At 42.7% G+C, this 12,049-nt stretch overlaps 1 protein-coding gene across 3 annotated transcripts in view; it reads right to left on the bottom strand.

The window, feature by feature from the left end:
* Positions 1-12,049, bottom strand: part of PHACTR1 (phosphatase and actin regulator 1) — a 153,595-nt gene that overhangs the window by 40,738 nt on the left and 100,808 nt on the right. For all 3 annotated transcript variants that reach the window (XM_082047135.1, XM_082047136.1, XM_082047134.1), the window contains 2 exons: positions 11,739-11,947; positions 10,057-10,213 (listed from right to left, as the gene is read on the bottom strand). In XM_082047135.1, the coding sequence (XP_081903261.1) occupies positions 10,057-10,213; positions 11,739-11,947 (366 nt within the window). The remainder of the gene's footprint in view (positions 1-10,056; positions 10,214-11,738; positions 11,948-12,049) is intronic.

The following is a 12,049-nucleotide window of genomic DNA, read 5'->3' as shown; positions in this document are numbered from 1 at the left end:
AGGTTGGCTGCTCCGACTGGCCAGTGCAGCCAAACAGGTCAAAGGAGCTCGTTGTTCACACTGCTTGTGAGCTTAGCTGGAGGTGGGCCAGCTGATGGAGCTGTGAAAAGACCTTCATGGCAGATGGCCAAGGACCTCTCCCTGTAGCTCCAGTGAGAGCCTCCTGAGGATAGCATTTACTTGCAGTTTAGATCTCCCACAGGGCCTGAGTGCAACCGAGCTGCCATCTGCCATCCCACCAGGTGACTGAGGTCCCCCAAATGCTGCCATTCACCATCCCACCAGGTGACTGAGGTCCCCATGCACGTGCAGGAGAAGGGGCCCTGGTCCAGGTAGCGCTCCTGTTCCCCACTGAAGGCGCAGACCGGTGCCTTTGCAGCCCCTGCTGTTTGAGATCAGGGGCTCCTGCTTGCAAGGCTGGTTTTTAAATCAGTGCCAGTTGATTGCAGGGAGGCAGGAAGACAGTTTCTGTCGTGATTATGGCAACAAAGGAAATTGTGAAGACTTTTCCTCCAGCATGCTGAACAACTCGGATATTCTGCAGGATAAACAGTCAAGCCTGACATTACAGATGCTTGCTCATTTAGCAAATACAATATATTGAATGTTTATTTTATTAATTACTGATGAACCATTAGTGCTGCTGCCTCCTGAATTCAGGAATGTCAGAACTGGGTTCCTGAATTTACCTCGGTGCTAAAGTGCTTTCCCTGCACTTTGCTGGTTTGAAAATTATTTATCATCAGAAAGGCAAGCAATTAATATTACAGGTTGCATACTTAGAGACACATTGATGTGGTCTAGTACACATGAGAACACTTCCACTTCATTAATATTATTAACATAAATGGTAATTATACACGGTCAAATCTGAGGCTAAGGACTTAGTTTTGATCCCCACATATGGTTTGTGTAGTGCTTATGAATCCTAGTGCACTGAAACATGAGCATAATTCTCATCTGCGTTTGCCTTGGACCAGTTGTAACTTTTGCACCCGTATGCAAAAAAGATCCCTGTTAATCTCTAATTGATCCTCATGTTAACACTATGTCTTAGGGAAAATGTGCAAAATTCAAACCTTATATAATTGTATTGGGTATAATGGTAAGTATATTCACTTTCTTGGTATATTTGCCCAAAAGACATTTAATCCTACATATAATGAACATATATACATGAAATACTATTTACTACAGGGCCAACTTCAAGAAGTAACCTCTGTTTACTCACATACTATGCCTGCACATGAAACTCCTGTGTTTCTGGACATAGATGACCATGCACACAAGTTAGACATTTCTCTAGCAGTCCTGCTTGTACTCACAGTAATAGTCATGGAGCACATAGATGAGCACATATATATTCAAGAGCTAATTTGAGTCAGGATAAAAAAATTGTTTTATGTGTTTGACTTCTTTACAAGGATTACCTATGTTAATCTGCACTTGTGAAATAGGCCATAATACACTTAAGGGGAAAAAAACCCGCAAACTTTAACTTCTGAGACAGGTTAAATACTTTGCTCGAAAAGCAATTTCTCTGTTTTACAATCATCAGCTTATGAAGTGAAATTCATTCCTCCTAGTCTGCTTCTTCTATCTACTTGTACTACCATCTGATTTGTTTCCACTACAGAAATTACAAGGTCATCCACTCTGAGCAACTGTTGTGCTTGTGATTAACTCCTCACAATCAGCAGACACAAAACATTAAGATTTATGGCTAGAGTTTTTCAAGATGGAAATTTATGAGCTAGTTCTTAATGGAGCTGGCCTAAACTTGTCAGCATTAACCAGCAAGAGAAAAAACAAACAAACCACCTTTGTTTTCTCTTTTAAAGCCAGAACATAACATTTTGAATGAGTTACTTCTTAGCTTGTGTTTGTTTCACCTGCTTTTATTAATATTTGTCATTCTTTTAGTCAGAAGAGAGCACTGTGTTGACTCCACACAGCATCTTGTTTACTGGAGAAATAAAAGACTACTTTGATTACTGACATATGTTATTTCATTACTGCCACAAGCTTGCATTATATCACCATGAATTATTTTGCCCAGCAGAGAAATGTGGCTTCCTCTGAGGTAAAAGCTGACAGTGGTTTGACAACTAAAAGCAACACTGCAATCAATTTGGGGCAGGAAATGGAGGATACCACACCCCCCTGAAACTGGAAAGGAAACTAAGGTAGACTAAATATATTTGTCTCGGCTGCGCTGACAGCATGAGTTAGGACTCAAAAACACAGAGTGCGTCAGGGGGCTGAAGAGAATGGGAAGCATGAAGGGGAAATGGTAACCCCATAATGTATTCTGCCTCGCCTTCTGCAGAGAAAGGATGGGAGAAACAGATGCTGCAATGACAGCATGGGGAGACGCGCGCTGCTTCCATGAGAGCTGGCAACGGGAGCAGTGTCAGACCCCAGGAATAACAAATGCCCTCCTCGACTGGCGACATCTCTGATTGAAATGAACTTTTGACACGGGGCGAACACTTTCCATTTCATCAGTGGCCACACAAGTGCCTCTGGGGAGACCTTGCCCTCAAATGCTGCTTCCTGCTGCCTCCTGCCCACCATTAGGAGCATTCCTCTCCTCTGCATGACATTCCTCCTCCTTCATAGTAACATAAATAAATGGTCTCTGCACATTTGCAGCCCCACCTTCTAACACACAGAGACATATCTGCCCAAGGACAGATTATATCCACTCTGCTTTCGCACATAGCAAAATATCTGCTGGCCCTGGTTGAGTGAAGCTGGTGGTGTCAGGGATTTATGCCATCCCGAGGCGGAGCTGAAACAGAGGAGAGGTCACCCTGCCAGGGCCCATCTAGAGCACAGGTCAAGGACACTGTTCATCCCACAAACAAGGGAGCACGTAGAGGTGATGTACCTTGCGGTGACATTACCCGCTGTCACCTCCCCTTTCCCTTGATTGCTCCATTGACCTTTTGCCATAGCAAATTACTCAGATGAAGCAAATTCATACTGTTAGTGGTTGAAACTCATATCAAAACAATGGTAACAGCATAATTTGTGATGTTAGACTTGTCCTTTTCTGTGATGAATGATGATACTAGCTATGAAAACTCCTAATATAAAGAGACAAGTCCAAACCGTGCTCAGAAATTAGAATCCTTATCCTACTCAAACACAGAGTTAGGTGTCTGAAGAGATCCTGATATCTGGGTGGTTTTTTGAAAGCACACAAACTTTGCTGTCAAAGAGCGTTTGTCAACTATTGGAATTTTCCAAAGTTCATAGGTACATATGTACACTTAGAGAACCCAACAAACCTTAAAAAAAAAAAAAAAATTATATATATATATGTATTTGTGTGTGTGTGTTTATTTCAGTGGCTTGCCTCAGGTCAGAAAGCCCATGGAAAACACAGCCTTCCCTGAGCATTTTAACTACAAAGCCACCTTTCCTTTCAGCACAACAGAGCTCACCAGGACATCAGTCACAGAAAAGAGGGCTGACAAGGGCCTTGAGAGCCCATCTCCCATCTGTACCCATGCATGGAATCCAGATAAGTTCTGCTCAGAGTATTTACTTCTGGCAGTTGAGCTGAGATGTGTAATGATAACTTGGTTTCAGCTTGTCACCCATAGATAATCACATGCTTTCGCTGCCTTTCTCCTGATGGTAAAGGCAATTTAGGTAGCTCCCTTGGGGTTTCTCACAAATGTGCAGCTCCCTCACAAAGCTAAACTAAAAGGGGAAAAAATGCCATTTTCCCCTAGGTACCATCACGGCTAAAACCCAGGCTCAGCCTTTTGCGGCTTCTTTCGATCACCCCCATTCATGCATCTAGCGCTGTCACATCGTCCCCTCTAATCCAGGATTTAGATGAGCTTGTTTACTACAATCCCATTTTCCGTGTAATTTATCCCCAGCACCCGACATGTGAAGAGGCAGGCTCCACACATGTGCGCAGGCGCTGCCACTGGGGATGAGCTCTCGCTTTAGGCACTTGCTCTTCCCTCATTAGTGGAAGCTAACAATAAGTGTGAGAATTGCAGACGTCAGAGCTAATTAGGAAGAAATTGTCTCACATTACCCAACAAAATGAGGTTTGTGAATAAAGCCTAATCCTGCTGCCTGCCCATTCTTTTTGTCCCTACATGACTCGGAGGTGGGGAAGGCACAAAATGCTCTCCACAGCGCTGGGTGGGGAACAGCCATGAGGAGATTCAGCCATCTTGCTGCCATCCTCTGGCTGAATAAACTCTCCCTTCAGTGGGACTGCAGTGCTGTTTAAATAATTAACCACTTCAAAAAGCTGAATCTGCTCTCACAGCCTAATTTTTTAGTGAATAAAAATGATGACTTCGGACTTCTCAGTCCCCCCAGGCCTCTGAAGGAATGGCTGTACATTTTAATGACTGTGCAAACCTTGCAGACTGACCCTTTCTCAGCACTGGTAATATCTCTGTCACCTTTATGGTGATGCTGAATGTGCAATCCTTTTCCCAAACTGTCCAATTTTTCTACTCTTCTTTCTGTTTACAAACATACTCTATTGCTCTTTCTCCTGGCTACTCTCCCTTATGCAGAGGGACACACAGACAGCTAGCACCTGATGTAAACAAGTCCAAAAACCTTATGACATTTTAAAAATCAATGGCAATTTTTATATCTGTGGGAATTCACCAAGTTCATCTCATCACAGGATTTCTGTTTCTAGGCAGTATTTTTCAGTACAGCTGAGGAAGACGTAGTATTGATCAGGGAATGGATAGAGTAGATTACCTTTCTGATCGACGCAGTAGGTGACCAACATCTGTCAAACCTGCCACACCATAACAAAGATTTATGACTTTTCATGCTGCATTTCTCAGTCACAGACATCTTGGTATTATTTCCAAAGCATCAATGGGACTATAAATGCATATAGCAGGTGTGTGTGTCCATATCTCACGCATACATATTTGCAGCCATATGCACACAGACAGTGTCTCTATGATCTGTTTTCAGACTTTCTATCCTTTGCCTCATGATACTTGCAGTATATTGTTTATATTGCTTCAGATCAAGATTTTCTACTGGCTGGTGTAAGGACAGGACCCCGTAACATACTGCAGTGAATAAATCCAGGGCTATACAACAAACAAGGCAGAGCACTACTGTATACCTGACAGAGGAGCTTGCCATTGATTCACTGCTTTAAAGCCAGCAGAACACATACAGTGACACACTCACAGGATTCAGGCAACGGGATGCCCACCTCTCAAAGTCACAAGAGAGACACTGCAAGAAGTTACTTTCTTTTTTATTTGTTTCCAATTTAATTATTTTCTATTTAATTATTTAGTTAATGTGCAGAGGGCAACCCCCAACCCCATCTCTCTTTGCATTCACACTGGGCATGGCCTTGGGTTAAACACGACTCCTACAACCAACAGCTTTTGGCAGCGGAACAGCACGGGCTGCAAAATCATGTTGGGCTGCCTGTGGCACTTGCCAGTGATGGGCAGAGGTTCCTTGACATGCACTGCTTGGCTGTGGACAGCCTTTATGTATGTATCTCACCTGCCTTGTGCCCTGCAGCCAGCCCGCCCTCTGCCCTGAGGTGGCTAGGAGTGTACTGCTGAGACGGACATGATGCTGACCAGTGATAATACCGTGAATACTGAGAAGTCGCCTTAACATGGATTATTAGTAACATGATACTAATAATTCTGGATTACCAGACTTCCTGTATGATTAGATCATCCTATTCTAGCAGGTGAGAAAAGCCATGATGGAAGCAATTCAGGGAAAAAAGATGAGGACACTGCCAAGCATTCTTGAAAAGCAGTGGACCAACATCTCAGCTTCAGTACTGCTATATCTAACAGCTAATGAGCACCTTCACTAGAGTTGGGGGTTAAAAGACTCAGAAAAGACTTGAGTGCTTTAGAAAGCCACTCTCATAGGAAGCGTGGCAGATCAGCCATAGTCTAAAGACACACGTTGTCTCAAGGTATTGGAAAGAGTGTGAAAGACATGCAAAGAAACCAGGTCTTCCCAGTCTGAGGGAGTGTAAAGTCCTCAGAACAGTCTGGTGTAGTGTATAGCTATACAGAACTATATAGATACTTTTTTTTTTCTAAAGGGATTTCGCACTTACTAAATAATATGTTGATCAAAGAACTCTGTGTGGTCTCTTATGACCACCATTTTGATTCTTTGTGGAAACAGAAGTGCAAAGACCAGCACTGAAACACCCATCTCAGTACCAGGGGACAGGCCCTCAGTCGCTGAGAGACCTGCAGTTCTGCTGTGCATCACCCATCAGTGCCATTCCTCCTCCTCACCAGGGGCTCCTGATGGGCCATGTCTTTATCATTGCCCCTGGGAGAACCTCCAACCTCAGATCCAGAGCCTGTCTGAGTCCTTGCTTCATAGTCACAGCCCAGATTTGCCCAACTCCGCTGACCCTGATAGCCATGGAAAGCAAAATCTAGATCCTCCTGCCCCCTGCTCCAGCCTGAATAATTAGGCAACCAGTGCTTTGCAGCACATCCAGCACAGACAGGGAGACAGGCAGAAGCCTGTCTTTTCCCTCTGCTTGTAAACTTTCAGAGTCCTAGTTTTCCTCCTGTTTTCTCCTTTCTGCCTTATGGTCACTTATACACACTTATTGAGCAGCTGTGAAGCTGTGCAGGCACTAGAGGAGGAATTTGGGAGAAGCTGAGCAGGCAGGAAAAAACCCCAACATACCCACTGAAGAGATTTACTTAGCACAGAAAGTCTGCATTTCAGAGTAGAAGTTAATGGAGTTGTAAGGGGTTTTAGCAGCCAAGAACACGGCCTCTAGCATTCATTTCCTATCCCCAAGTCACATGCGGTTATGAGCTGAAGTTCTGCATCTTAATTCACTATTTTTGCTTCTTCCTTCATACTAGGTATCGCATTTTGGAGTCATCCTTTCTGGTTTGGTTAGAGGGGGAGGTAATCTAATTAGTTGCTGTAATTGCTGCGTAAGGACTGCCAGGAAATAGTCTATGGGGCAGTGGCGTGTTCATGCAGCTGAAATTCATGTGACATGGGATATCCTTCCTTGGCTAGGACATACTTTGCCATCTTGGGCAAAAAGCTCCACTTTTGTTTGGGTTGACATTTGCTGAGCCTTGACACAGGGTGCACACCAGCGAAGCACTAAATTCATGTGAAGAGTTGATGATAGGCACAAAGGTGTTAATTTGTCTCATGGCTGAGGTAATATTCAGGTGTGCGGTGGGCCAGATTCTGCTGTAAAATGTGGTCTCTGCAGCCTCACCCATACAGCTGGTGTGGTGTAAGCCCAGGCACTATTCCCCCAGCATGGGAAACAGGCGACATGGTGAAGTCTGCTATGGAGTCTCTCTACCAGTTGGCAGATGCAATAATAAAGTCATAACGATTTTCTGGGACTAATTTGAGGTTCAGAGGTTCTAAGCTACATTTAAACACGACAGGAAAAAACAGTTCTGAGCCAAACCGATTCCTGGTGCAACTCTACTAAGGCTGGAGGAACTACACTTGGCATGATTTTGGTCCCACACAATATGTCAATGGTCAGTCACTCAATATGCCTGGCTATAAGCATCTTTAAAAATGATATTATCTTTATAGTACTAAATTCTGATCTGCCAAATGTGGCAGCCAATGAGCTCTTGAAGCTAAATACTATGAGGATTATGCATAAATACTGAAGTATCCTAATCAGCCTCTTGGTGAAAATTCATTGATCCATTACACACAATAACTATCTGCTCAAGTTTTTATTCTGCATTTTTTACTTCTGTAAGTAATATATGCGATTTCATTGGCTGGCTATTTTGAACCACAGAGGATCATTGGTAGAACAGTACAAATCCCTCTGAAATCCAAAATTGCCAGCTGCAATTATAGTCTGCATCTAGCATCTTCTCTAAGGACTATAAATGCTTCACTACTTTAATTTTGCTTGGCATTTGCATTACTGTGTGACAATTACTGAGTAATGGCAAAGGATGGATTCAGTAATGAAGTTTGGACAGTAAAAAAATACTGTCCAAATTGAAATATTCTCTCTATTTTAATCTGTGCACATGGATACATCACATTCAGATACAAAGCACTGGTAAGACAGCCACCCTCCTTTTTTGCTGCTGAAGCGTCGGTGGCTTTTTGCATATTACAGACGAGAAAAGTTATTTTCTCCTCATAGTTCCTGATGGTTTTTAACTGTTCAAAAGGATGAGATACTAAGTTGTAAATGCTAGCAATTAAAAGGTCAGACTGGCAACTATATTACTCCAGATAAGGCTTTTGAAATTCTACCAATTTCAGTGATGTTACACTGGTATAAAATGGGAACAAAACAGCAGTGGCTCAGCTATTTCTTGAGCTTGTAATATACACAGTTTTAATTATTGGAACTATTTGTAATTGCCCCTAAATCATAGCTATATTAGAAGAGAAGATCAAGCATTATACCTCAGACTGAATGAGTACAGATGTAATTGGAGAAACAAACAACAATGTTGTGAGAATATGGGGCTGACACAGGAAAGGTTCTGGGTATTGACAAAATTAGTTTCCCTTGTTAAAGAGAGATATGCTGAAGAAACAGTCTTTAAAGGGGAAAAAACAGGTATTGGAGGGGTGAGATATAAAATATTTATAATAAAAATCACCTGGGGCACAGTGAGCTCTGCAGAGTCACTGTTTGCAAATGATACTATTTACCTTCATCAGACAGAGCTGTAAACTTCTGAGAGACCTAAGGCAAATGTGCAACACAGTGGAAATGCTGTTCAATGTCATTGCAAAGTCAAGCAGTGCACAGTCAGATAGTCTAAGAGACAAAAATTTCACCTTTTCCCGTGCTTCAAAAGGGTTCAACTTTATTCATATGAGCACTGGGACCTTGCCATCATATGCTGCTCTTTGGGACCTTGAACTCTATGTGCAGCTGCAGTCTAACAAGGTGTTAGGCTGAATGAAGACTGGACTGAAAAATCACAGTGCCAGCAACAGTGCAGCACCACCTTGCAAGCTTTGGGCAGCACTGCTGTGGTCCTTCAGTGAGAATATAGAGAATTAAACAGGTCTTGGAGTAGCGTAAGCATGATCTGGCACAAAGACTTTCAAAGACAGACTGGAAAGATGTGATCAGTTTATTCTGAAGAGGTAATAAAAGAGGCCATGAAAAAAAAAAATAGAAAAAATGCTGAAAGAGGTATTTACCAGAAGCTCCTGCTCTTCCTGTCCCTACAATGTGGTAGTGGTGTTCCCTCCTTATTCCTCCCATCAAAAGAAAAAAAAAAAAAAGAAAACCCACGAGAAAATTCCCCAAAACTGGCTGGTCTTCTTGTGCTCTTCTCAGAATCACACTGGAGGGCAACTAACACCATTCACCAGCTCTGCGTATCATCAAGTTGGTAACATAACAGTATTAAATTGAGTATAGAAATCATGGCTGGAGCACAGGAGGTTCTTAGACATTTCTACCTGACCCCAGTTGACTATTCCTTGGCAGAAATCTTCCACCCTGAATGGCTATCCCTCTATACCCCCAACACAGAAAATCAGAAGAACTACTGAGTAACACTGTCGTGAAGAAGGAAGAGTCTAGACAGGGCAAATCTGTCTGACTTGACCCAACAAAAGCATGTACTGAAGGATGTAAGTATTCTGGATCAGGAAAAGACTTAGCTACTCATGGAAGATACAGTCAGGAGAGAAAGTTACACCCCTGCCCTTTGGCCAAACTAATTGCCTATGAAATGGCACCTGCAGCTACATTTCAAAACATTATCAAAGCTGAACTTTTCCCAATGGTGCACCAAAACCAGCCAAATCCACATAGTTGATGCTGATACTTTAGACAACCAAAGACCCCATAGGATATGCCAGGAAAATGAAATAAGGTGTTGTATGGGAAGTTATATTGGAGCAGAAATAATGTCTAGTCTTTTTCCTGCCACCATGGCTTTTCCTCTTGTGAACAAACAGATCTCAAGCGTTTACAGACTAAGAATAAAAACTGCATCCCACTGCATATTTCCAAAAGCAAGAGTTAGAAAAACATTTGTCTCCTACCTTGTTAACTTTGTCCCAATCTGCTGCCTGAGTTCGAGCCTTTCTTCATCAGTCTGCATGGGGAGGATGTTCTTTTCCTCCAGCTCTCGCTTGGAGGGCCTGTTGCTTAGTTTGATTGCTAAAGAGTCCTTCCTGCAGACTTTCATGGCCAGGGAGCCTGTGGGAGAGACAAGAGGCTCTGCCAAAGGAGGTGTCATCATTTCATTACAGCATGCAGCAGGCAAAGAAGTACTAGCCAAGGGAGGATACTAGGCTCTCATTTACACTGGTATGGACTGTGGGAAAAGGGGTGCCAATTAACTGCACGTGCTCAATTAACCCAATTCATATCATAATAAGGAAAAGCTGAATTTGGTAAGTATACAGGAAAGAGAAATTAAAATATTCCTTCATAGAGGGGAGTGGAGGAGAAGGGCTTGTGTCAGAATTGCTAGTAGCATTTGTAACTTTCTCTGGCACAGTGTTTCTGAACCATGTAATGGAATGAATAATTCAGCGTCAGAATATGGGCAGGCAGCAGAGCTACAGCATGTGGAAAGAGAGGTATCTCTCTGTCTTGCAATGTAATATCAAGACATCCAGGCTGGCACTATAAGGAATCAAAGTCAATCAGAAGCAGCACAGACCTCTAAGTATATTAATTGACACTGCTTCTCAGGCAGTGACAGTGGCAAAGAAACTGTGAAAACCAGTGGCCTTTCATGGCCCATACTTGCTTTCCTAGGCTTGCATTCAAAGCAGTCTGAGCAGGGAAGACAGACACAAGCAGACAAGAAGACACAAATCCCTGAGAGGTTTTGGGCTGTGGCAGGAGAGTGCAAGATAGTGCAGTTCTGCTCTGTTTCTTAGTTTAAGAGTAAAGACTGCTTAATTTCACTTGCAGTGTAAGGGAGGACTCTGAGATGAAATATGCCCAGTTTAGAAACTTCTTTGTGTGTGTTTTAAAAAGGGTGTCATTTGTTTGTACTGCTTCCAGTTTTCCAAAGAAAAGAAACCCAAGGGCCTGAAACTTCAGTTCAAACTGCAGGATGACAAGCAGTTGTCATTCACAAAGTATGGTATCTTGTCTTCATGGGACAGTCTTATGATGCCACACCAAGGCAGGTGATGGGTTTCTCAGGTCAGGAAGGGGTCACAGGTCCCTCTCCAGACTGTAACTGTGATATGGCTATCAATTACCCTCTTCTTATCTCAGCCCAATTCTCTGGTCATGACCCCTTTCAAAGTACGTGTAGACTTACGATTCTGACCTGATTTTAATACTTCCTATCTATAAAAGCTCTGATTCTCTATCAGTGGCACTTATTTCATCATCCTGAAGTAACTCTATTGAGCTGATCTTGATTTAAGACAAAGACAGGGCTTCTCTACATGACAGATACTTGGGAAAATGAACCCAAAAATCAATTTGGAAGTGAACTAACATAAGCCAAACCCACTCTTTTGAATTCTGTCTGAGCGCTACCCAGGCAGGGATTCATGTGGATTAGGGAAATCACTATAAATTCATACTACGTGTTATTTTGGATTAATTTATCAGGTGTCCCCATGTAGTCAAGTCCTGAAAGATGCAAAAGCCACATTCAGGAACGAAAACTCAGAGGTCTTGTATTTCCCTTGTGTACTGAGAGTTCCGAGGAAAAATTAAATACATGGGAAGGAAAAAATGGAATGAGTCTTACTTGTAAATAATGAGTTATCCTCATCTTCATCTTCCTCTTCCTCCTCTTCCTGTCTTGGGTAGAGGCAGGAAGAATCTTCATAGTCGGTTTCATGAGGCACATTTTCTTTATTGTCATCGCATTCGATCACAACAGTTGGCACTTGTCTCATGTCTGGAAGGCCCACAGGTCCTGTTTTTGTAACATTGTCACCTGTGTGTAAACCAGAGCTGTTGGGAAAGAAAAACAAATAAATAAACTAAAGGAAACAGCTCGATTGAAGACTGAATTGCCTCTCTCACTGTATTTAGGAAAGTAGGGGTCTTTCATCC

This window comes from Streptopelia decaocto, assembly GCF_964273445.1.
Source record: "Streptopelia decaocto genome assembly, chromosome: 2".
NCBI lineage: Eukaryota > Metazoa > Chordata > Aves > Columbiformes > Columbidae > Streptopelia > Streptopelia decaocto.
This window is presented reverse-complemented; position numbering and strand designations above follow the sequence as displayed.